We start from the raw sequence: 25,155 nt of genomic DNA on the forward strand, positions 1-25,155 counted from the left end.
ATAAGTAAAACTTACTTTATCATTTCAAAAAGCTTTGGATCTGAGACCTTGATATTTCGAGCCATATTCCATGAAAGATGAACCATGGGTACTATGGACTTTACGCTCTGCAGTTTATTCCACTCGTACCGTTCCACCGCCAATTTATATTGACAGGCTACACAAAAACAAAATTACAGAAGCAATTGGTCAAGTTAAGAAGTAAGCATCAACTGGAGCCAAAATAATTTGATTATATATATATTTGATATATTATTATATAGCCCTTTTAGGGCTAGCTTAAACTTCATTCACAATGATCCATTCATTCCAACTATACTTGAATCCTATAAAATTTCTTTTAAAAAGTGTATTTATGATGCTAAAAAGAATGCACAATACCACAGCAGCAACAACTATCTGTGAAAATAAGTTACTGACAAGTGTTTGATTTCTATGGTGAGCAGAGAGCAGTATTTCAAACAGCGTTACTTAAAAAAAAATCAAATATTTGAGATTAAAAAAAAATAAATCTAAATTTGAAATGTCTGCATCTCACTCGATTCACTCTTTATCATCATTTTACGATGCTACGGTATGTAATCTGTCTTGAAAAGGAAGACTGCACCTTCAGAGATTTGTTGCAATGAGTCAGACTTTTTCATTAAGGAGCCTACTCGCCCTGCCCTTTTTTGAAAAATGTTTTACAAAGTTTACTGTGACTGAACATGTGAGCTCTGTATCAGTCAATCATAAAATCCTGGAGATATACTACTTATTGCACCATAATGAAATAAAGACACACCTTAAACTATTTAAGAAAATGGGAGTTTTTTGGAAGTACGTTCTCTTCAAATGCTTGACAGAATCTCGTTTTAGCTGTGAATATTGCTTCCATTCTCACATCTAAAAACCTTCCAAGACCATGGTTCAAAACTAAAGACTTCTAGAGCACTAGGTCTGAAAAACAATATTCCTTTATGAAGAAAATTTTACAACTGTTTGCATTTCCTGATGCTTTCACTAAAGACCAATTAGGTATCCGTTGTCATGAAAAAGTTAGATTGGACAAGTCCTTAACTCATATGCAAGTTACAGTGCAGCCTGCTGGGTAGAACAAATTTTGGGAGAAAAAGTGAAGAAACGGCCTACAAGACAGAGCATATGAATCATCCAGATATTTTATTCTGCTTTACAAGTCCATTAAATGAACAAGTGCGAAGACTGCATTTTTGCTGCTTTCTCTTCTCCTACCAATGATGTAAAGCTTCAACACATAATGTTTTAAAATACAGTACATTCATTTTTTTCATCTAGTAAAGCATGGTAAATTAGTAAGAAACGGCAGGTTCTGTGGCAAATGCAGTATAACATTACTTAATTATGTAGTTCAGCACAGGCACTATTCAACCATACCTGTAAGAGGGCCAACATTCCACGCAATGTTGTTGCACCAGCCGATAGCCTGAACCCAATGAACAGTGCCAGCATTTATCCACACCAAATCCCCTGGTCTTTGAATAAACCTATACACTGGGACATTGGCTTCATACAAATCTTCCAAGTTTGGCCACCAAGATCCCATTAGGAAATTCATATTATTCCTGAAACAGTAGGAAAAATAAAGTCTTCAACATTTATCAGCAGACAAATTAGCAGTTGATACTTCAATGAAATTACCTATAAAAACTGATCAGCACGATAATTGCTTTCTGCATCTAATCTGCGACCCAGGAAAACTAGTCAAAAGGTAAGTTTCATCTATAAAATTCCTGATCCTATTTCCACATCCTGCAATACATGAAAACATTTAACCATCTAGCTGCCCATGTGAAGTCAGTTTATGGCTTCCAGTTACGTTCTATTTTCCTTTAAGTTTCCCAGTATTTTATTAATGCTGAGCCAGAGAAATCCTTGGTCAGATCTAGCACAACGCTGGTGCCAAATGCCGTTTTTTTTAAACCAGTGACTGGTTTTATATACAAACCATGCCAGCTCTTAAGAATGCTTTCTGTTTTTAACAATGCCAACCACGTACTCATACTGTCAGCATATGCACATGAAGCTTGTCCACACAACAAGCAACCTGTTGGCACCATCTCAAAGGTAATCTACGGGTCTATGCTATAAGTCAGCCAAGAAATGCTGACCCTCCTGAGAAGCATGAAAAACCACCTCCATATGGATTTCCTAAGCATGAACTCTTCCACTATGGTTATTCAAAATACATACATCTCTCCATCCTTTTCCCAATTTTATACTGGTTTTATACTGCACCATGAGAGATCATTTGCAACTGACAGTTTTCATCAGGCACTCTAGACATTTTGTGAGGTTACCAAGATCTTAGTTTCTCTGTCATCCTCAAGAGGACAGTGTCATGGAGGTAAAAGGCATGTCGTCAGAGACATTACAATTGCATCAGTGGAATTACAATTTTGAGATGGCTAATCTTGGTAAAGGTGGATGAAATAAGAACAGCTGTCCGTAGATAGGCAGAAAATACAGAGTACAGAGACACTGAGATGAATTTGCAGAGCTCTGCAAAAGTTCTGAAAAAACGTCTAGAGCTTAGTCCAGTTTTAACTGGGCAAGATAAGAAAAAAAGAAATTGCTCTGTAAGATCAGGTTCAGAGGCTACTGCTTGAACACTAGCATGATTAGGGGGGGACAATTGCTGCTCCTCTTTTTTCTTTTTTTTTGGGGGGTGTGTGTGAGTGTGTGTGTTTTGTTAGTTTTTAAAACATCCACTCAACACAAGACAAAACATAGAAACCCCAATCACAGAGCTGGCTGAGTATTTTCCCAACCACCAGTGCACCTCCACTTTTCCAGCAAGCTACAGACATGTAAGTGCATGCAAAGCATGCCATGACACCTCCTGGGGTCTGAGTAAACTACGCTCTCCGTCTAGATACAGCAAGGAACCATGCCAAGATACCGATGACTCTGTACTTGCTTGTGTACACCATGTACATTAATCATAATAAAGATTAACAGCATACATCACCGGGAAAATACTCCACCATTCCTAAAAAACCAAAACAAAACCCCATCTCCTTCAACCCCAACTTTCTTCTATCACTCCACTGCAATAGCCCTAGAAGCCATTACAAAAGCATCACCATTTCGTAATAGTAGAGGTCAGCTTTAATATGCATGATAGAGTACCTAGATAAACAGCAAGGACTATGATGGATTTTCTGATGCAGAAATGTTACTACTATGAAAACTAGATTGATGCCACATAATACACATTGGTAGCAGACAGCCTGTGCTTTTACTAAACTTCTGATCCCCCTTAACGCAGTATAAATTTGAATCTTGAACCTAGATGTGCATTTGCTACTACCCTTCTCTCACTTCTTGTATTTCCTTCATTCCTGTGTTCGAAAAAACAAATAATGGACCTACCGTTAATTTCTGAGAGCAAAGCTGTCATAGCCAACCCAAGTTTCTGTACATTGTACAATTGTCATATTTTGTACAAATTCTAAATTTTACATTTTGACTTATTTTAAACGACTTTCTGACTACATGGAAAACCCATAAAAAATGTCCTCTTACAACACCCTCAGTAATTCCCTCCCTTAGGTCTGAGAAAGGCAGAGATAATTTGATAAAAATAGAGAAAAACAGCACGCCCAGCTTACTTTTCACAGAAGTCATTCATGACACCCCAATAGCTTTCAGGGACAACAAACCATTCACAGTCACCTGGACCAATATTTATATTTACTGAACAAAAGTTGTTATTTTCTTGATGACCTGAAATTTAGAGAAAAATAAACACGCTGTATGTAAGGCTGATCTATCAAAATAACGCTATGAAAATGCAAAATTACAATTACTAAAAAACTCTATATCATAGTTAAAGTATTTGCACATATTTTTATATGACACTTACACACACTATTTAGGGGCTCCATAGTGTTAAGAAACAGAATTAAGCTACCAGTGACAAGAGAATTTTGCTTTTGTTAGCATGTAGAAAATGAAAAGCTGGAACTACCAATCTTGTGAATCTGACTGATACTTCGGCAGTTCCCTTTTTGCAGAAATAAATGCTTCAAGATGCTAAAGCTTAGATTTTTTCTTTTATGATAGCTCTTAATAGTCCCAGTCAGAAGCAAAACTTCATGACTTCAGGCACTGAATAGACAAGTAGTAAGAAAATCCCTCCCAAAGAGCATTCAAAATCAATGTAGAAATGCCAGTATTTTATCTTATTTTGACAGCTGGAAAACTGAGCCATAATCCCTAATGGAATTTTCTAAAGTTGTACTTCAGAAAAAACAGACCCTGAAATTTAGTCCTGATCCCTCAAGTCTCAGTCCAGTGCCCTAACTCAGCACTATGCATTATGGAGGGTTGGGTCCTACCTTCAGACATTAAAGCATCTAAAAAGTGAAAGTATACTGATTGTTATGGTTGCACAAAACTTTGCTTGAAAATTTTTATAGGCTCCCAATGTAACATACAAATACTGTTCAGTTATATAAAACCTATGCTCTTTTTTCCCCTTGAAGAATCCAGTATTGCATGCAAGAGTTTAGTATGGTAATTACCTAGCACTGCAGAAATGCAGAAATTTCCACTATAAGGTAATTTAGTACTTTGTACACACAGAGTTCAGTTAAACAAGAAATTGAAAAAAATATGTACAATTTTATCGTGTTTAGGCACACTGCAAGATATGGGAGATATGCAGTGCACTTAAATCAATGCCACAGCAGCAGAACTTGATTTTTTTCATGCGAAGAGATTATACTCACCTGGTGTTCTGCTTCCTGGAACCTTCATGTACAACTGCACTGTGTTCATGCCCAGGATGGTATGACCAACATGGCTTAGAAGATTTCCTGCTGATACCACACGTACAAAAGCAGGAAGTTTTGTCAGTTCATGAAGTTGCAACTTCCACCTGCAGCAAAATAGCAAATTGACAAACTGTGAATCCCTAAAACTCTTAGAAGAGTTTGGGAAATAAGAACATTTTCAAAAAATTGTTAGCATAGGAGATAAAAGAGCAGACAACCTACTTCTATATAACTTAGCGTCTCTTAAGAGGGAAGTTGAGACAGTGCAATACCCTTATTTGACAGTTACAGAAATTTAAAGGACAATTTAATTTAAGGTTGAGCTAAAAGCCAGAGTGACCACACTCACTCTTGCAGTTAGCCCGTCTGCTGCTATACTGCCAGAACATTCTGCTTGCAAATTACACCTCAATGTACAACTTTTCCAAGTGAAAACAGAGCTGTGCTCTCCTCACAGTCTAAGCCAGTCAGAAACTGTTAACCATGCTTTCAAGAGCCCAATGATATGCTGCTACAACATATGCCAAGACAACTGTCTGACCATACACTGGCCTGTGTGCACAACTGCTGTGACCAAGAATGAAGGCAATTGCATGCATGTGCTATAGAACTGAATACTTGCATTAACAAAACCCACAAATCTTCAAACAAAAATCCCAGAAATAAGTGTGGAGCTCTGTAATGTCACCCATGTATCCGTGTTACTCTTTCAATTTTAAAATATTTCCAAATATAATCACAAATTTGACATGCTAGTTGAGTCTGTGGCAAAAATTGAGACTGTAGATCGGAAGATCAGGCATCTACCTGGGATCCTACAAGAACTATTTAAAGTATCAAAATCCAATTCCCTATAAGCCTCAGGTCAGTTATGCTTAGGTTAATTTGAAGTGTCCCTCCCAATGGTGTGCTTGGAGTGGTAGCTTATTTGCAACAATTTTGTATCTACAGATGGAATTTTCTTCAGAAAACAACCCCAATATTTAAAATTTTATAACAATCTTTAATCATGTACATATGTACACACATTGATCTTTCAGTGACTATGCCACACAAGACCTCAGCATCTTAAGCGGGCCTTATTCCCGTTTCAAACACCATTACCTTTACTTTTGCTTTAATGATTGCAGTAGATCAGAATTTTTGTACTGCAGCTGGTGGGACTGACAGCCTAGGCAAGCTAGATCTTTTATGGAAATATATACTAACTAGAGATTGAACCAAATAAAGGAAGTATATCTGGACACACACACAAAAAAAAATGTTTTCAGAGTATTTGTAATATTTTCTGGTCTTTTCCTAAGCTACCTTCATCTACTCACAGAAAGATATGAAGTCTAAAGAATACATAATTTTTTTTTCCCCCCGAGGCTCTGGCAGAGCTATCATGACTTATCCACAGGTAAGCTTTACTACATATTTTGAACGCTGTTCCTGGATAGAGAAGCAAGAGCTATGAAAAAGTGGAAACAGAAAGGATGACAGTAGGAACAAAAGGAAACAAAAAACAAGTAACAAAAATCCAGACAAACAAAAAAGAAAAAAAATCCCTTTTTTAATCTTACAATTTCTGTGCAAAGACTGAAAACTTGGTATTGTCAGAAGTAATTAAAGTTGTAAGCAAAAAATTAAAAGCCTCAGAATGAAATAAAGAGAATATATTAGAAGGAGGACTAGAAAAAACAGTTTCTGATGGCTGTTTAAGTTCATTTCTGGAAAAATTAAGATCCTGGAAAGAAAAGCTTGAAAAGAGACTTTGGGGTGAGAAGGACTCATAACAACAGTTAAAAGACCAAAGGTAACAATGTCATTGTAGAAATGGGGTGTGCAACCGGAATTGGGTTTATCAACAGACTGACTGATGTCTGAGAAGAATGCATTGGTTTTCCAGAAGGCTTATCATACTGCAGAATACCACTGTGAGCAGGAGAAACTAATCAACTTACTTTTTGTCATCTGACAGGTCAATGTTGGTCCCAAACTTGATTGTTTTAAAAGGTCCTCTTCTCCTCCTCCCAGAGCTGTAAATATAAAAAATATAGTAGGTGAATGTGAAAATGGGAATGATTGAAAAAAACCCCAAAACACAACTACAGAATTATCACCGTTATACCACACTTACTTATCAGAAGATGTGGATTCATTATCTGAGTGGTCCTTGTGGTGACTCTTCTTCTCATTTTCCTCCTACAAAACGCAATTGTGGAAATGTGGGGTTTTTAAAAATATACATACAAATAAATAAACATAAAAGTAATAATATATACAAAATATATAGGTATAAAGTGCTAACATGTTCATAGACATAAGTATATTTGTTTCAAGATGCTGGTATAATCTTTAAAATACCCACATCTAAGATGTTATGTGAATATTACTGTTAAAAAAAATAAAAACTTATTAGTCAAAAGCTATTGCAAAAAATTCTTCATGACTACAAATTCAGTGAAGTTCAGGCCAAGACAACAGAAAATGTCTGCACTATAAACATTTCTGCTAGCCTGCATTACAGTTGCAAATGAGTATGTTGGTTTGCTTCATTACACAGGTGACCTGGAATCCAGTCTTAAGGAATACTGCGAACTTTTTTAGACTAGAACATTTACCTTCCTTCAAAGTCAAGCGAGTCTCCTGATATGAAACTAGGATGACTAATATTTATAAAACTAATTTTATAAAAATCCATTATATAAAATCTTTTGAATTTTTCATAGCCATATGCTATTTTAGCACTGCAGTAGCTAGGATCATGACTAGTGGAAAAAAATCTAACCAATATTAAATAATGTAATTTGATCATTTTAGCAGAGTGGGCTCAAAACCCTATTCTAAAGATTTCTTTTTTGGCAAGTATATGGACACAGAAGGAAAAAGAATACGACAAAAAGGAGGAAAGAACTGCCTGGAGGCTATCCAAAGATCTCTGGCTTTGAATGGGATTGTTGTTAAATCTCAAAGTGCCCTATGTACCTGAGACAGACTTATTCATCCTTTGAATGAAGGGCAAAGAGAAACAAAAAGGAACCTAGTGATGATGGATTTATCGAATACTGCAAGACATGTTAGAGAAGCAATGCAATAGTTGTTAGAGGAATAAAAAAAAAAAAAAATCACTTAAAGCAAGTCAAAAGGACTGTGTCTGTATGAAGAAGAAACAAGGCTTTCATTTGAACCCTGTGAAAAGTCACCTAAGGACAAGTCAAAGCAGTGTTAGGTAAAGTACACATGTACTCTTAAAACAATGTCTTTTTGATTTCCAAGGGAAAAATGAAAATCATCATTTTGAATATTACTTTACATATTACATTTTTGCCACCAATATGTTACAGAGAAAAAAAAAAATCAGAAAATCCTGCAGTTCACTACTTGGTGCAAAACCCATGCTGAGGCTTCCTGCTGACAAGCTGGTATGTGATCAATTCTGTATGTTATTAAACGTGTACTTCACTGGAACATTATATATATATATAATGTTCTCCAGCCCCTGTGGAATGATGTGCCAGAATACAATGCTGGTGCAACTGTTCAAGGGGCATCAGAAAACTTCGGTCGATATCCTACTTAAATTTATTATCACTACAGAGGGAGAAAAATCCCATTTATGTCCCAAGCTCTTGATGACTTCAGTGCTCCCCACTTCCCAATGGTGTTCCTGTTTCTTTTCCTCATCCTGTATCAGTCTTGCTCAAAATCTTGAGACTACCTTCCCTTCTCTTTTCTTCAACTACCAACTAACTTCTTCATTTCTAATCCTTTCCTCTAATGTACAAAGTTTAAATTTAGATTTTCTTTTTCCTTTCTTACTGAAACCATTGTTGTTTCTGTGCAGTGGCAGTGAAAACTGCAACAGTCAATTGCCCACATTGGTGTTTTGCCAATTTTTCTAATTAACAACTGGTCAAGAGTATCTTTTTGTCTTAGTTCCACCTTAGCCTAATCTTTCTGTAACAGCAGGTAACATAAGCCTCCGCGGAGCGCCCATAGCTAATTCCAAGGATGTGCTCACTACTTCAGCAAAAATATTAAAAAGTAATACCAATAAAATAACATTTCAAACATTTCACTCTGTCACACATATCTAACAACTTCTAAACTAAATAGAAACAGTTATGCTTGGAACCCAACAATAACAAATATAGAAAGCATCAGTCACTTTTCTGGGGAGGTGGTGGTAGGGGAAAGTTATTTTAATATTTTAAACTGTTGTGCTGAAAGATAAGTATGAGTGTAAACTTCTAATAAGCCACATCCAAATTAAGTCAGGATACTATGAAGAACAAAAAAATTGTATTTCAAAGAGTATGTGAAAGTAGTTAACACAAGTAAAAAAAAAAGCATCTTAAGTTCTAAATATTTTTATATGAATTTTGACATTATTGCATGAAAGCTTAAGCTAACAAGCTCTTGAAGTATGTAACAGCGAGTTTTACCTTAAGAAAATTTTTACATTAAGCGTTTGGGAGGAACTCCCTGTATACTATTTGACCCTCTATTCAAAACAGATCATGTAAATTTACCTGTGTTCTTCATCTGAACGGAAATGTCTCCTTTTCCTTAACAGCTTCTGTTTGTTTTCAATAGCCATTACTAATTGGTTCCAGAGTTAGTATACAGTTTGCAAATTACATCTGAAACAATAACAGTGTACTTACCCTTAAAGACTCCTGGAATGAGGAGGCCTGGTACTGTGCATATTTAGCAATTGTTGTATGAGATCTACTGCTCTCACAACGCCAGATTTTCTTTGTTCCAGTGGGGTCCCAGTTTTCATCTGCTGGCTGCAGTAATTGTGTCCTCACTTCTACTATGTGTTCATTATTTGCTTCTACCAACGTCTTAGTAGAGAAGAGTCCCAGATCTAATAAATAGGAATAAAATTCATAAAAAGTTTCAAGAAAAGATGACATTAATACTTGAAGTTATCTAAAGATTTAAACTAAAGCATTTTCCCCCCTTAGCCTTCATAACACAGCCCACTTGTAGGTTAAAAATTAAAACTCATGATTAACGCTCAAAAAGTTTTTCTGCACACAACAGTAGAAGTTTAGAAAAAATCTGGCTGCTACTCTATAGACTATATTCCAAGAAACATCTTACATGACATGTGTAAACAAATCTGCAAACAATGTTTAAATCTATTACCAATGAAGTGTTTTTCAGACTAGAGTTTCATGAATGCACTTCCATCACAGAACACATTTCCTACCAGCAGTGATTGTTTTTCTATCTCCAGAGTTCAAAATATTGTACACAGTCAGATTACAGATCATTAAAATCTAAGCACAAACACCTGTAGCCGTAGTTGTCATAGGAAAAGAAGTCTATCTGTAAGCTTCCATATCCACAGCTCAGCTCCTCCCTCCTCAACTCAACAAAATCTGCTGGATTTTTTTGTGGGTTTTTTGGAGATGATCAAGATTAGAAACAGTAGCAAACTGAGAAATGACACATTACCCTAATTACTTGGAATACACAAGTAATACAGTATTACAGAAATAAAATATCCACTTTTAAGAACTGAGAGAGAATTCTTTTTTTAAAAAACATACATCTTTGTCTGTAGTTAAAAAAAAAAACACATAGAAAGTAAACTTACCTAATTTAAGCGCTCCAGCAAGGCCACGTATTACAGTAACAGGGTTGTTTGGATTTGTACAAAATTGATGTAAAGGTGGAAAGAATGCATCTCTCTTATTTTCCAACTGTAAAATTATAATGGAGTATTAGATGTCAAATGAACTTATGGCTCCTTATTTGTAAAATAAGAAAGAACAATAAAGAGAAACAACAGAAAGAAGACAAGAACGGTCTCAATTTCCCTGCACTGTGGGGAATGAACAGTTACATCATACAACCCTTTCCATGTTAAAAGCTAGGTTCACTCCTGAAATTAATTTGTTAATGCAATTTATTTCTTGGCATGAATTATTGCTTCGGCTTCTGCAACTCAGGTTTCCTGCAGTTTATTTATCTCACAATAGCCCTTGTACATCCTCTAAATCTACAGAATTCTCTGAAGAGCAAGATAATACACTAAACTTTCTTTACAGAAATCAAAAAACTAATTCTACAGATAATGTATCCAAGAAATAGTATCATTAAAAAGACTACTTTCACAGTATATCTCATGTTTACCAGAAAGGTTGATTTGATTTTCTTATGCTTTTGTGCACCTATGACCTCAATTTCAAGCTATAGTCTCCCACATTTTTTCTTTTTTTTCTTTAAAAAAAGTAATTGTTGTGAATCTTAAAATGCTGAAGACATCTCTTTGAATAAACAAGACAGAATACAGAGTTCCAAAATACTGCGACCCACACTAGCACATCTACACAGTGTGCTGCAACATGGCAACTTACCAGCTCAGCAAAGCTGTGATGGACTTTTAATAAGGTAGATTAATTCAGATGCAACACTTGGAGAACAGTTGGAAACTCTATTGCTTCCAACTTAATCTAGCTCTTGGGCAGACTGCTTGTGTAGCATCATGCCAAAGTGCCGACTGCTTCTGGTCCCCAAGTGGGGCTGAGCACAGCTAACCTGAGGTCTTCACACCAGCTGTTTGGACATACTATAATTTATTCTTCTGTTATCAAGGAAGTGGACATCCTACAATTTATTCTTCCATTACTAAGGAAGTTAGCACACTCTTCTAAAACTATTATGAAACTTTATTTTCAGAGCAGAAGTTTTAAAAGTTGCATAAGAAAATACTGTGCAACTAAAACCTGCTTTACCTAATGACATTTTGTTCTTAACATCACCTCAACTTTTATTCATTTTTTTCATTACTCTATTTTGAAGCAGGCTGTTAGGAGAGTTTAATTACTTTCTCATGTACATCTAAATTGTCATGAAAAAATATACATAAATATTTGCAATACTATACATTGTAGCTAATGAATTGTTTTGCTTATTCTGCCAGTATTTTGAGTATTAAAAATAATAAATACTGAAGCTGTTTTTCATCTTATTTACTGAAATTCTTAATTTATAAGTACTTTAAAACTAAGTCACAAAATTTTGTTAGCATTTTTCCTGCTTATACACTAGTTGGGAGAGCATGTAATTAGAATTCAGCTCTGAATAGTGCATCTTTAAAATAATTACATTATGTAATTCAGACATCCAAATAATTACAAAAGACAGTCAATGTACTTCTATTATAGATTTACTTACATAAATACTAGGTGTAGGTGGATTCAGCTTGTCCTTTGGCAAGGGAGGGTACGGTGGAGGCGGTGGTCGTGGAGGTGGGCATTTATCCAATAGAATACTACTGTTAGATAAGCCATTTTTACCCAGATTCCTAAAAGGAAAGAAGAGCTGCCTCTGTCAATACTTGACAAATAAAATAAATATATATTAGTGTCATCTCTTCTGCAAAATAACGATGTATAAGGAGAAACCATAATTCAAGATGCAAATAAAGCTCCTATATTTTAATCAAGAATTCTCACTATATAGTTTGATAATATTCAAAATAATACCCACTTTGCCTGACAAATCTGCAACATCACCACTATTAGTTAAAAATATAGCCGTTTTAAATACAAGCAAGTATGACTCATTTGATAAAATTTAACAGAGAAAGCAGGTTTCAACTGGAAATAGAGAAGAACCTTATTAGGTCGGCACTGGCTGGTGGATGATCAATTCACAGTGGCTGAGATAATGCAGTTCGGTAATGCTCTGCGTAGCACTGTGGCAGAGCACAAAGTCAGAAAATGACAATGCCTCAGCCAAAAAACTGCTCAGCCACAAAAACCAACTACAACTACACTAACGACACTAAATTGAACAACCACCTACCTCTCTCTGATTTACACATTTTGAAGCCAGAAGGAGCCACTGCGGCATAATCCATTTGTTTGAGCAACAGAGGAAAGGACCTACCCCAAGTGAGTTACTGTGCCAGCACCCATAGGCATACTTGAGTGAGAACCTCGCTGCTTGTATTTGCAGCCTTTCTCTGGAGATTTCCAGATGTGGATAACCCATTATATGTGTGCTAACTTTTCCTATAATGAATGACCTGAAAAATCTGCATTCTGAGCTTAGTCTATATTCAATTTCCAGCCACTATCAGGAGGAAAGTATTAACAAAACCATCCCCTAAATTTTTTTTGTTAAGAATGACTCAACTACCTCAAAATTCTTTGAATTAAATACTATTCAAATCCTTCTTCCAACCTCACTTGATTCACTAGCTGTTGTTACCACCTCTCGATATCCAACAAAATGGCATATTTCTAATGCATAATTTAGTCGTGTATCTTTACAAAACTCACCAGTTACAAAAAAGTTGTTCTAGTAACAACAGTCTTCAGCAGAAAACTAGCAATAGAGCTTGTCTCTAAAACACAGAAACTGATACTGGCACTGAGAAATATCACAGAGCTGGATGCTGGCACGTGAGAGCACTGATTCAAATCAAGCTACCACAAACCACAAGTAAGATGGACTTGGGGCTTGAGATCAGATCAGACTGACTGTTATGATGAATACTTTAAAGACAATGAGCAATCATCTCATCAACCCCAGGCCACAGCAAAGACGAGCATCCTGAGAAACTGCTCATCACGACAAGTCAGTCATTCGGTTCAGAACTTATGCCAGCTTGCTAACTCATACACAGCTCTCCTCTGACAGGAGATTAGAGCAATACAGAGACATATTTAACAACTGTCTCCAAAGCACGCCTGACAAAATACCAAACACTGCTTATTCCTTGTGCTAGGTGAGTCTAATGCCAGAATAGATTGCAACTTCAAAGAATCTGAGCGCACAATGTGGAAGCTTTGATTAGGCATCATCCAACTTGGCAAAAACCTCACTGACCAATGCTTAATCTCTGATCTAGTTCTTTGCAAAGACCCTACTGTCCCCCTTCCCCTCCCCCCAAAATAGAAAAACCCACAGCAATATAAAATCATCACCCAAAGAAATTTATCGACAGTTGCATGAATCTGAGATTCAGACCATCTGCATAAAGTGAAACTATAATCTGAATAGCAGGTATTAGCAGTAACTATAATCTTTGCATTACCAAACTGAAAAATAAAACCAAAGAAAGCAAATACATAGTATTAAAAAATCAAAGAGAACTATGACAAAATTCAGTTTGAATTGATAAACAGTTCTCAGGCAACTTCTGAGGCAAGGAAGATGAGAGAGACTGAACCCGAAGATAAAGGACCATTGCTCAGAACTAGCGTGACTTAAGCTACAGTAGTCACCGCAAGACCATCCCCATAGTGAAAGCTCAGTAAAGCCAGGGTGTGTGGGGTCTTCAGGGAAAGGGGACTATAGGGAAAGGAGAAACTCCTCTATGCTTAGAGAAATTACAGGTCTGGAAAGGCAGAGGAGATACAGAAGAATGCAGACAGTACAGAGGAAAAGATCAGAAGAACAGAGATATCTCATAAACCCAGCACTTGAAGTCAATACTACCAAATGTCTGCCACAGTCTCCTCTTAAGTTACTAAAACCCTGCGTAGAAATATCAAGAGAGGAAAGGGGCCAAAGAAAAGCAAAGCTGAGATAGGAAAACGCTTGTAATTCAAGTGGCACAGGAAACAGATGGGCAGAACAGTTAAAGTTGGCTTCAATGGACCAGTTTCACTCTATCATCTTTTTTTTGTCTGTGAATCAGAATAACTTACTATTAATAACAATACAAGAGACCTATTAAAGAATAATGCTGTAATTGAAAGTGTGGAAAACAGAGCAACGGAAATTATAAAAAACACCACAGAAGTACTAAAAAGATTTGCTACCGGCACCTGAAATGAAGTGGTGTGAGTATCCACTGCTGGCCTCTCCAACTCTGGAAATAAAGAACTATGGCCAATGTGAGGCAAGTGAAAGACCCTTTTTGCCCACAGCAACCGTGAGGAAAATCTCATACATCTCTGTGTCAAGAGCGTATTTTTTGTGAGAGGATTTCATACTGGCTGAAAGAGGCAACAGATGCAACGCATGAGAAAAAACAAGCCTGATTTAGGCCCCAAAAAAATCCTTGATGCCCAAACAGTCACTTACAACGCCATGATGGAGGATGAAGAGAAGGACAGGTTTCATTCCTTTAAATTGACTTTCCAGAGGAAATTGTCTGTTCATGGACCGCACAGGCAGGAGAACACCCTTCATTCCCGCAGAATGTGGGAAGAGAAGGCAGGAGCAGCTGTCACCCTCAGAAGGGTAAGGACAGAGGTGTGTGCTGATGTGCGGCTCTCACTCCACTGCAATTTGCTGGATGGGTAAAAGCAACAACGACTCCTGCAACTGCTTTACCCTGAGGACCCAACTCAAACTGCGATACATATGAGCAACATCAACCACTACGGATGAAATAGGTGCCTGGATTTCACGTAATTATGAGATCTCTTGAATAATCAATCACCAGATTCATTAAAACACCCCTTTTTTTTCCATCTTACTGCTTTCTAGGATACATTCCCACACCTTCTAAAAACAGTTTACAGCGTTCAGTCTTAGAGAATAACTTTTCCTCTGACTGTACCGCAATACAGAGTTAACCAGAAGATGATGTATGACCCAGTTTGCTTCGCAACAGTCACCTGTCCTCTTCATTATATGGCACTCACTCCCCAGTCTGTGCTTTTCGCAAATAAAAACACAAATAATTTAACGTTATCTAGGAATTTCTTGACAAATGGCGATGGATAGCTTAGCCTGAGATGATGCCTTCACCAGTCTACCACACCTCTTCCCTCGAGTTTACTATTTTCACTGCATGGACAACCCTGTAGCTTGTTATGCAGCTGGGACGTCCCTGCCCCATGGGACAATGGATTCCAGCTGCTCCAGCCTTGGAGACTCCCCTGTCGGAGCCCTACATCATTATCAAAAACTACGTAAAACAAGACCAAAATCTGATCCCAAGGCAGTATCACTGTAATTTTTACAATTACATGAAATTTATCAGGTAGTTGCTGTATTTCATAGGTAATGTATTGACTTTGTGTCATTCTAGTTGACTAAAAAAAGATATCATGCAAGTTGATAGCCAACTGTTACACAGCTGTATTAGTTTTAACTATTTTATTATACAAAGTCTCAATTACATCAAAAATATTAAAGTTAATATGATGTTATTTTCCAAGAACCAGGCCTCATTATCATTAATTACTATCCTTTACATTTATTAAATTAATCACCTCAATAATTTATCATTTTGCTCAAGCCTAATGTCAGACAGAGGATTACGTTGATTTCTCAGAAAGCAGTTCCATTGTGCTTTTCAAGTCCTCTGGAACTTTCTCCTGCTTTCCTAGAACTATAAAAATAATCTGTGTGAATGTTAAACAATTCTCTGGCCTGCTCTTTCAGAGCTCGTGGATGTATGTTATCTGGGCCTCTGACTTAAAAATGCCAAATGTAAGTGTAACTATCATTTAACCTTCTCCTTGATTATTGTGAAAACAGAGTATGCGTTATCATGCATCCCATGATGTGAACATCGCATGTGCCTTTTTCCCAAGCTCAGAAGAAAAATATTTACTGAACTCTCTTGCCTCTATTCACTATTCTAATAGCACTTGTGCAGTCATCAAGCATTAGTGGTTTTTTGTGTTTCTTATTTTTCATTCTTGGCTATAGTTTTCCTCTTCCAAACTTCATTTCTGAGTCTTCTACAACTCTTAGCTTCAATATTTTAAAATATATTTGCCCTTTTTGTGTTTTAATTGGGAGATTGTGACTTTTTGATGATAAGAAAGAGTTCCTAAACAATTTCCAGTTATCTATACATTTGGATTTTAGATGCAGTTTACAGGCCAAACCAGAATAAGTTACAATCATTTGCGCTTAAGCAGCTATTTTTGTTGTGAAGCCAGTCTGTTTAAGTGAATTATTATATAAGGATTAGCTGCATGAGAATTAACAAGGTTTTACTGCTCAAGAGATTATAGTTATTCTGAAGAACAAAATTAATACCCTCTCTTCGCCAAATAAAAATCACATTTAACATGTATATAAGGAACTGTGGATTTAGGTGATACTCTATCTTAAATCTATCAGAATTAATTAATCTACAAAGAAGAACGAACAAAACATTTTAAAAATGTGCCTACAGAAGGAATCAGTTGAAACACTGGGATGCATAGTACTTCATTGGCCCAGTCCTGATTCAGAACAGAAATAGCCAGCCTTTCTTAACAATTAATAGATACAATTAATTGCTTCCATACTGCAAGCTATTACAAAAACACAGAAAAATGTCTGTCGACACCCATCACCCTGGGAAGGAGGTGGTTACTCACAACACCCAACTTGGGCTCTCTGAGGCTCACCTCCCCAGGCTGCTTCTATAGCCAGTAGAAAGACTAGCTCTCAAAGGGGAACATAAAGAAGTCAAGTCAAGCTTACATTATGCTTAAATGCAAGTAATGCCAACCTGTTTATCATGCAGTTCTCTACCCCAGCCTTTCACAACCAGGTACTAGCTGGCAATATTCCCAGGATCTTTCTTTTTAAACCTACAGAAAATCCTACAATAGAATTGTGGATTTTCTCATTATGCAAATGTATTTCCAATAATTTTTCAATTCTGCTCTGGTTTTGATCTCAATAGTACAGGTTGGCTGTGAATTTCATAGGTTAATTATATATTATGTAAGAAGTAATGTTCCTTTTTTTCTTAATGACTTTTACATCTTTCCTATTTCATTTGCTAATCATCTTGTTCTTAGGCAATAAGACCAACAGAATCACATTAATGACTTATGTAAGAAAAACATTATAACAAGTGGTACCAAACTTTTTCATATGCTTGCCTTCCCCCTAAACTATAAATCTTTCCTATGGTTTTTTACTCCCAGATAATTCTGCTTCCCATCTGCAAATTTCTGTACTTGCCTTTTGAAACAAACCAGAATGTCTTACTTTAAGCAGGGTTTACCTTGTGAAATCACAATATTTCAAATTTTCTTAAAACTTTTGCTATGGTGAAGTTGACTTGCCAGAAGTAACATGCCTTTAGAGCAATTGAACAATTTTGCCTTCAAGCCAAAAAAGTCCTTTGCTTACAGACAAAAAAACCTCCCAATAAAACAAGAACTGCTTTTGTTGGGTTTGTTTTTAAGAACAAAACGCAAACTTAATCCAGCTCCTTTCTCCACAAAGTACCTCCCCTCAAATAGATTCAGGCTCTTTGCCTCTCAATGGCAGAGTTCCCAAACCAGTGATTCACTAATTGACTTCACTTCCCAGGCTCAATTGCCAAGGAGAAGCACCTTCAGAAAGCTCAGCCCAAATTTGCTTCTGCCCCAGGGTTCACCACAGAGCCCACAGCAGCTAATCTCTCCTGGTCTCCTGTCACTTTCTTTTCTCAATGGGTTGCTCTCTACTCTTCCTCTTTGCACATCAAACAAAAAGAACTACAAAGAGGCATGTCAGCCCCTTTTAATACACATTACCATCGAGCCTACACCTCTCATTTACCTTCCCCAATTAAGCCAAATTGGTAAAGCTTTCACATTCAGAAATGCCTTAAGAGTTTTCAAATTAGTCTTTTCATATATCACCATAAAAACGACAACAGTAACTTTCAGCTGACACAAAGTCGCCCAGTTATACAGCTGGGCACTTTAGAATTGTTTGAGGATCTCTTGCACCTATTTCTCTAAGTCATTATCTCAAATCAAAATTTTGTTTGGAGCTTTGCCTGTCCTTTCAAGGCTGTGAACAAACTTTAATAAATGATGATTAAAAAAAAAAAGATAACTATTTCTTATTTCTTTTACGGGAAACAAAACAAGTCAGCTCAGGAACTTCTCTACACTGCTTAAAGGAAGGACTTGACCTCATGTCAGTTTTAGGAAGGGCAAGTTATAGACCCTCTTAACTGAGATGGATACTGGATTTTTAATTTTTAACATCCCTCCTCCAGGATGTTAATTAGATGCACCAGTTGAAACACAGAGCTAGAAATCAGCTGGTTTCACTTCAGTAGAAATAAACAGCTCAAGTGTTAAATCTCAAGTCTTGTGATAATGTTTCATTAATTCTCCTTTCAGGAGGATTGCTCATAGGGAAAAGATACTTATATTTCTAAGAGTACAGAAAAGAGCTTTTGATAACAGTCTTTTTAAGGAGACCTGATACACAACTAGACAAAACAGCATACTCTTTTTCTCATGTAATAACAATTGGCTTTTCTAATAACAAACTCAAAGCAGTTATTCCTGGCATATTTTTCTTCTTTTAATCACATGGTTTTCACTTACGCTCAAAATTACTTGGTTTTTTGTTGTTTTTTTTTTTAAATGACCTCAACAGAGGATTTTCTCCAGGAATCTAAGGAAGGATAATTAATAGTATACTCTTTAATCTGCTGTTTTGCACAGAAGCTTGAAGAAATTTAGTTTAGCACGTAGACAGTTTACCAAACATAATAATTTAGTTGCTTTACAACCACCTTAAAATTCACTGTTGCAATCAGTTTTATTGGTAGGGAAGACTAACCAAACCACACTTACACTTCCCAGAATCACCTCCTCAATTCTCCCTCATCTGCACACTCCAACAGCAGTTTAACAAGACGAGCACATTTGTTACCCTACTGTTCTCCACAACAGCATCTTAATGAGATTTGCATATTTTAGGCAACAGCTCAGCTACTGCACTTCTAAATTCCTTGTAGCTTTTGAGTGAACATTGTCTAGCCCTTCAAGGGAAGGGAAGTATCGATTTCTATGCCAGCACCTTCTGTTTGACCTCTTCTCAGCCTCCTAAACAACCTCATTTCACCGCCTGAATAGAATAAGTCTCTGTTAAAAATTTCCTCAACATTCTCACCAAGGAAGATGGACGTAAAGAAACTTTTCAGCCTCTGCAATGATCTTGCCCTACTTAAGCACTCGCTTTAGTCTTCGGCAAAACAAAACATCTACCAAGTCTGTTCCTACAGATGAGACAACCTATTCACATATAATAAAAAAAGAATTAAATGGAGTTTTCTATTTGGCACGTGGTTTGCATTTTATGATACAAAGCATCTCCTTTCACCTAATGGCTTCACTTGAGCAGCTTTTATTAAGACAACACTTGTTTACATAAAGCAAAATTACAATCTCCCAGCATTTATTTTTGCCTGACTACTTCCATTTTTATTTTATTGTAATGCATGATTTCTGAACCTCTTTTCTAAATAATTGCTTTTACCTTAAAAAAAGAGCAAACCTCTGTATCTCTGATGTCCCTTTATTCTTTAGCAACAAGTAAAATCCTAGTAACGTTAATAAACAAGTCAGGTTTTGGTGATTAGTATTACTGTTGCTTCCTGATAAAATCACTCCTGTGAGATGAACTTCATTATACTGCAGTTCACTATCCTGCAGTAGGCCAATTATAGTTATGTTGTGAATCAACTTTTGTGCATTACTTAATCCCAAACTGTTAATAATTTCAGGTCCTGTAGGGACCTGTAGGGTCTAAAAGATGTGAAAAACTAAGACATAAGGATGGCAAGAAAATAACCCCTATTAATATGTTATATAGAGTTATTATTTCTATTAGTATGAAAAAGACATGTAGACAGGACCTTTTCCCTAACAGGTAACCAGCCCTAGCACAGGTCAGAAACAGTAATAATAAGCACAACAGAATTTTCACATATGGGAAAATGTCTGTCTGTCTTTACACTTCAGGCTTACCCTAAAAATGTTGTAATTGTTACCTTGTTGCCAGCCCCACAAAATTTCTCAGAATCTCTTATTATTAGAGGACATATGCAGACACTTTCCAGCAAGCATAATTTGACTAGGAGAGATTCTGTTTCTAAACTTTGGAAAAGTAGTCTCAGCCCAGACTGAAGCATTTCTTGACCTCTAAGTTGCTAAAAAAAACCCCAAACGAGTCTCTCCTCCACTTATCCCATTGCTCATCTATCTTTATTATCCAGCTTCTAAGTCCTCTGCCTTGCTGAATTAAAGTGCAGACAGGCTGAAGAGGGAGCTCTCAATCTCTACTCAATAAGAAAGAAAGTAAAAGGCACATCTAACACTTTTTGAGCTGTCTGCAAACTACATGGGGTAAGAGTCAACATTTCATAACTAAGGTCCCTGAATACTGTTAGAAACTTTTATGTACAATTTAAAGCAGAACTTGGTATCATCCCAGTGAGTTAAAGAAAGCACAGTGGCAGTGTCTGGCAAGCAAAAAGCAAACCTGCATGGCAAAGATCTACAGGTTCTGGCCTTGCTTACAATTCTGACCTTCTGCACTAAATTCACAGGTTCGAGCAGGAGTCTGTCAATAGGTTTTGGCAGGCAGATTTGCTCTGGCTCTCCTTAGACAAGGTGCAGCTAGGAACTCCATAGCCATTGTCCAGCAGCGCTCAGCTATGCCTGTGGCTCTGCTGTCGCACCCAGGCTGGGCGAGAGCCACCCGCCCCACTGTGTCCTTTGTGGCAGCTCCCCAGCTCCTTGCCCTGCCTGCAGCAGAGTCTACCTTTGCTTAGAAAAGCCTCTGCAGAGACTTCTGTGTCACTCACAACAAAGTTGTAGGTTTTGGGGTTTTTTTTCCTGTAATGAAGCCAGTTTTAAAAGTAGAAAAAAAAGACAGAAAAATACCTTTATTATCCTCTTTTTACTTTAGAAATTAAGTATCACTGGGAATACTACCTCTATCAATGAGCACAAGAGTAAAGACTTGTATTAAAAACTGGTTTAGGATTTTTGTAGTAAAAGTGCTCAACATTTTGCTACTGAACACAAACTGCAGATCTCACCTCTGAAGAGCTTGATAAACATCATACTAAAACAATCAAAATGCAACATTTGACTAGAGGAATACACTTCCCATTACTCTCCTAAGAAAGCTGCACGCAAATTTCTGTTAAGCAAATTTTGAAGACACAGATCAGCTAAACTTCAAGAATGAACTGTAAGTCTATCACGATTTCTTTTACGGGCATTTGCAAAGCACTCATCCCAACACCAGGCTATTTTTATACTTCTACCGGCACGAACACATACATGGTGCCAATTTAAAAAAGCTGTTAAAACTCTTCATTTTTATGAATATGATAGGTGTAGGAACTTCACTTGAAAATGAACATTACAATATAAGATTTAATATTTGAAAGATGACAAAATAAGCTCCCTGTAGGTTTTTTCTCTTCTAGGAAATTTATCTTTGTAACAGATATCTACAGACCGCTATACCATGATCAGTATTAGTCATCACATCCCAGTACATTAAAAACTAGTAACTCTCAATCACGGTAACAGATGCAGCTTTTTTGCATTTAACTGGTTTATGTGGGTGCAGTGAAAGAAAGATATAAACATGCTTTTATCAGTTTTTAACATCAAAAAGGGTAACGCTTAAAAGCACCACATTTGCTATATAATCTAAAATAAAACACTTTGGAATAAAAAATATATTGACATGGTAAAAATTCCAACAAGAATTCTGACACCACAAAAATACAGATAACATTTCAACTAAAAGAATTGTAAACACAGTTAAGTATGGAAAACAGCAGTTTGAGTACAAACCAAAACATTCAATAACCATGTGCTCATGATTAAAGGGATTTTTGTGAATTTCAAAGGCATCTTATGTAACTTTTTTCACAAACGGTGAGACACAGATACAGAAATTATAGTGCTCCAAATGGTTGTTTCAATTTCTCAGCATGTTTGGATTTCAAATAAAATTCTTTTGAGAAAGAAGGCAAATCTCTCCAAAGACTACCTAGAAAATCTAAGGACTTCGAGACAGTCTACACAGGGAAGGCTGTGAGCAGTAAGCACAAAGTGTGAATCTGCAAAGCTAGCTACTATCTCACAGGCTCCCTGCTAGCACATGTAAGTGTGAGCACAACCTACCTTTGAAGGAGAATTACTTACTTTTGAAAAGCTTTGTCTAAACTGTGTCTAGTGGAGTTTGCTCCACTTGCAATGGAATAAACTATGTTTAATGTATATTAAGACTGATGGTGCATTAATACCAGACAGTTACATACAGTAAACAGAGTTTACAGTTAACTAGCTTTCCCCTGTAGATAAAGTTTCAGCATATAACATAAAGCTATTTCTGAGGAGAGGTGACTGAATGTGTCAAACTTGTCTATGTAACTAACATATACTTCCACCTGCCAGCACATTCATACTCCATAGGCACTCCAAAGCTTCATAAAGGAACCTTTACCCTTCTAAGTAAAGACAAAATTGGAAGTATTACTGCCAGCTTTAACAACAAATTAAGCCAGCCACTGAAATGCTTTTCCATTATCATCACATATATTTTAACTGTCGGCACTTGTAACACCGTCCAGGAAAAACTCCTACAATACTTTAAGATGCTCAGGGATTTCACTCTGATGATAAAATTTGTTCAGTGAGGACACAGCATGGTGCAATAATAAGAGCAACACTATATGCAGAGCTCCACAATTGTGCAGGATGTCTAAATGCAGGGCTTGTAAGTGGGGTGGGAGGAGGAAAGTTTCAGAAGGTTGCAGAACAATCGCTAAGTCTTAGGAAAAAAAAATATTACTACTGTGGCAAAATACATCTTTCCTTGATGCAGGGGAATCTGAAATTACCACTTGTACTGTTACAGCCTGTATCTAATGAAAGACTTGGATATGAAAGAGACTCTGTAAACGTGCTTGCTGGACACAGCCATCAAATCCCAGCCCTCTGACTTCTGCTGGAGGTTCCTATGCTGTGACAACCACAGCAGTGTCACACCAATAATCCAAATTATGCAACCCTCACAGATGCATTTCCATTTCCTTTTCTTTGGAAAGAGGGGGGAGTTTACCTGCCATTTTTAGTGATTTAACAACACTGAGATAAGAAATAAATAGCTAAGAAGCATATAGAAATTGTCAAGGCTTGGAACCTGGTGTTTGTGCTACACTGCTTTTTAGTAAGACCGACCTAGGAACAACCAAAACTGTTAAGGGAATGCATTTAAGCTGACTACATGGATATACAATGAGCCTAATCATTCCAGCGCCAACATGCCCGTCAAGAAGATGGGACTTAGGCATCAGAGATGAATGTTGGCAGATTTAGCTGCAGCAGTTTAAGATATTATTGTTCTCAGTCCACCATCCTCCTCTGCCACAGACCACTGGCTATTGCACAGGTGGCTAAATTTGCTCCATTTCTATACCGCTATATAACTATACCTATACCACTGTAACTTACAGTGTAACATCTTTGCCAGAAGTCACTTCTAAGAAGCATTATCTGAAACTTCTATAACCTAGCCTTCCACACTCTGTGTCATCCTGCATGGATGTGCAATACTAGCAACGAAGACACCAAAGATAACACTGTGCAATTTGCACAATCACACTGCAATTGTTGCCAGGTTTCCTAGTGGCTGGCCTCACTTTTTGCCTTCATCCATTATGCATCTGATCTAAAATGATTCAAGCTTACTGACTAAAGACAAAAAAACCAATAACATACCTGCTAATCAACGGAATGTAAGATGGATCAAGGCTTATACTTCTGAAGAGTCAAAACTATCCACACTGTAATGTAACAGACCTACAACTAGCTGAAAGGCTGCATTTTTAAAGCACAATCTACCACACGAACAGCTCCTATACTTAAGCTATAGGTACTGAAACCACCACTACCAAAAAAGCCATCTCTGGTACAGAACTGGAAGGACAAGCTGAAACACCATATGGCTGTGGGACCACTCAGAGGAACACCAACAGGCAGGAGAAATGGGTCAACAGGAATCTCGCAAATTTCAGCAAAAGGAAATGCGAAGTCCTGCACCAGAGGAAGAATAGCCCCATGCACTAGTACATAAGAAAACAAACATTTTTAATTTAGGGGTGACCAAGCACTGGAACAGCTTGTCTGGGCAGGTTGTGGAGTCTCCATCCTTGGAAGTATTCAAAACTTGGCTAGATGTGGTCCTGTAAAACCTGCTCTAGTTGGTCCTGCTGTGAGCTGGGAGGTTGGATTAGACGATCTCCAGGGGTCCCTTCCTGGACCTCCCACCTCAGCCATTCTGTGATTATTTATCAGTTTTGCAATGAGAACACTGATTTGTAACGACAGAGCAAATCTGTATGACTTATTTGTATCAAGAAAAAAAAAAGATTTTTAAGAGCTTAATACCAGCACTGAACACTTTTTTTTTTAAGATTTGTAATTTCCAACATCTACATTGTTGCTGTTTTTTCTTATCTAAGGAGAAGTGCTTGTATTGTACCTATGAACCATGTCTATAAAAGACAACTGATGAATGAGTAGAAAAAGAAAATCCAAACAACAGATTTTTTCTTTTGTAGGAACTGTATCAAATCTCCTTATAGAAATTACACCTTAAAGCCCATGAGAAGGAT

The 25,155-nt window shown here is 36.9% G+C and overlaps 1 protein-coding gene across 14 annotated transcripts in view; it reads right to left on the reverse strand.

Annotated features, from left to right (window-relative positions):
* The window catches only part of KDM6A (lysine demethylase 6A), a 159,301-nt gene that overhangs the window by 9,752 nt on the left and 124,394 nt on the right, over nt 1-25,155 (reverse strand). For all 14 annotated transcript variants that reach the window (XR_008575835.1, XM_054816351.1, XM_054816392.1 and 11 more), the window contains 9 exons: nt 11,979-12,108; nt 10,396-10,501; nt 9,452-9,657; nt 6,922-6,986; nt 6,746-6,820; nt 4,755-4,903; nt 3,633-3,747; nt 1,396-1,583; nt 16-157 (listed from right to left, as the gene is read on the reverse strand). Coding sequence is in view for 13 of the 14 variants with exons in the window: in XM_054816351.1 (XP_054672326.1) it covers nt 16-157; nt 1,396-1,583; nt 3,633-3,747; nt 4,755-4,903; nt 6,746-6,820; nt 6,922-6,986; nt 9,452-9,657; nt 10,396-10,501; nt 11,979-12,108 (1,176 nt within the window). In the remaining variant the exon portion in view is untranslated. The remainder of the gene's footprint in view (nt 1-15; nt 158-1,395; nt 1,584-3,632; nt 3,748-4,754; nt 4,904-6,745; nt 6,821-6,921; nt 6,987-9,451; nt 9,658-10,395; nt 10,502-11,978; nt 12,109-25,155) is intronic.

This window comes from Grus americana, chromosome 1 (assembly GCF_028858705.1).
Source record: "Grus americana isolate bGruAme1 chromosome 1, bGruAme1.mat, whole genome shotgun sequence".
NCBI classification, from domain to species: Eukaryota; Metazoa; Chordata; class Aves; order Gruiformes; family Gruidae; genus Grus; species Grus americana.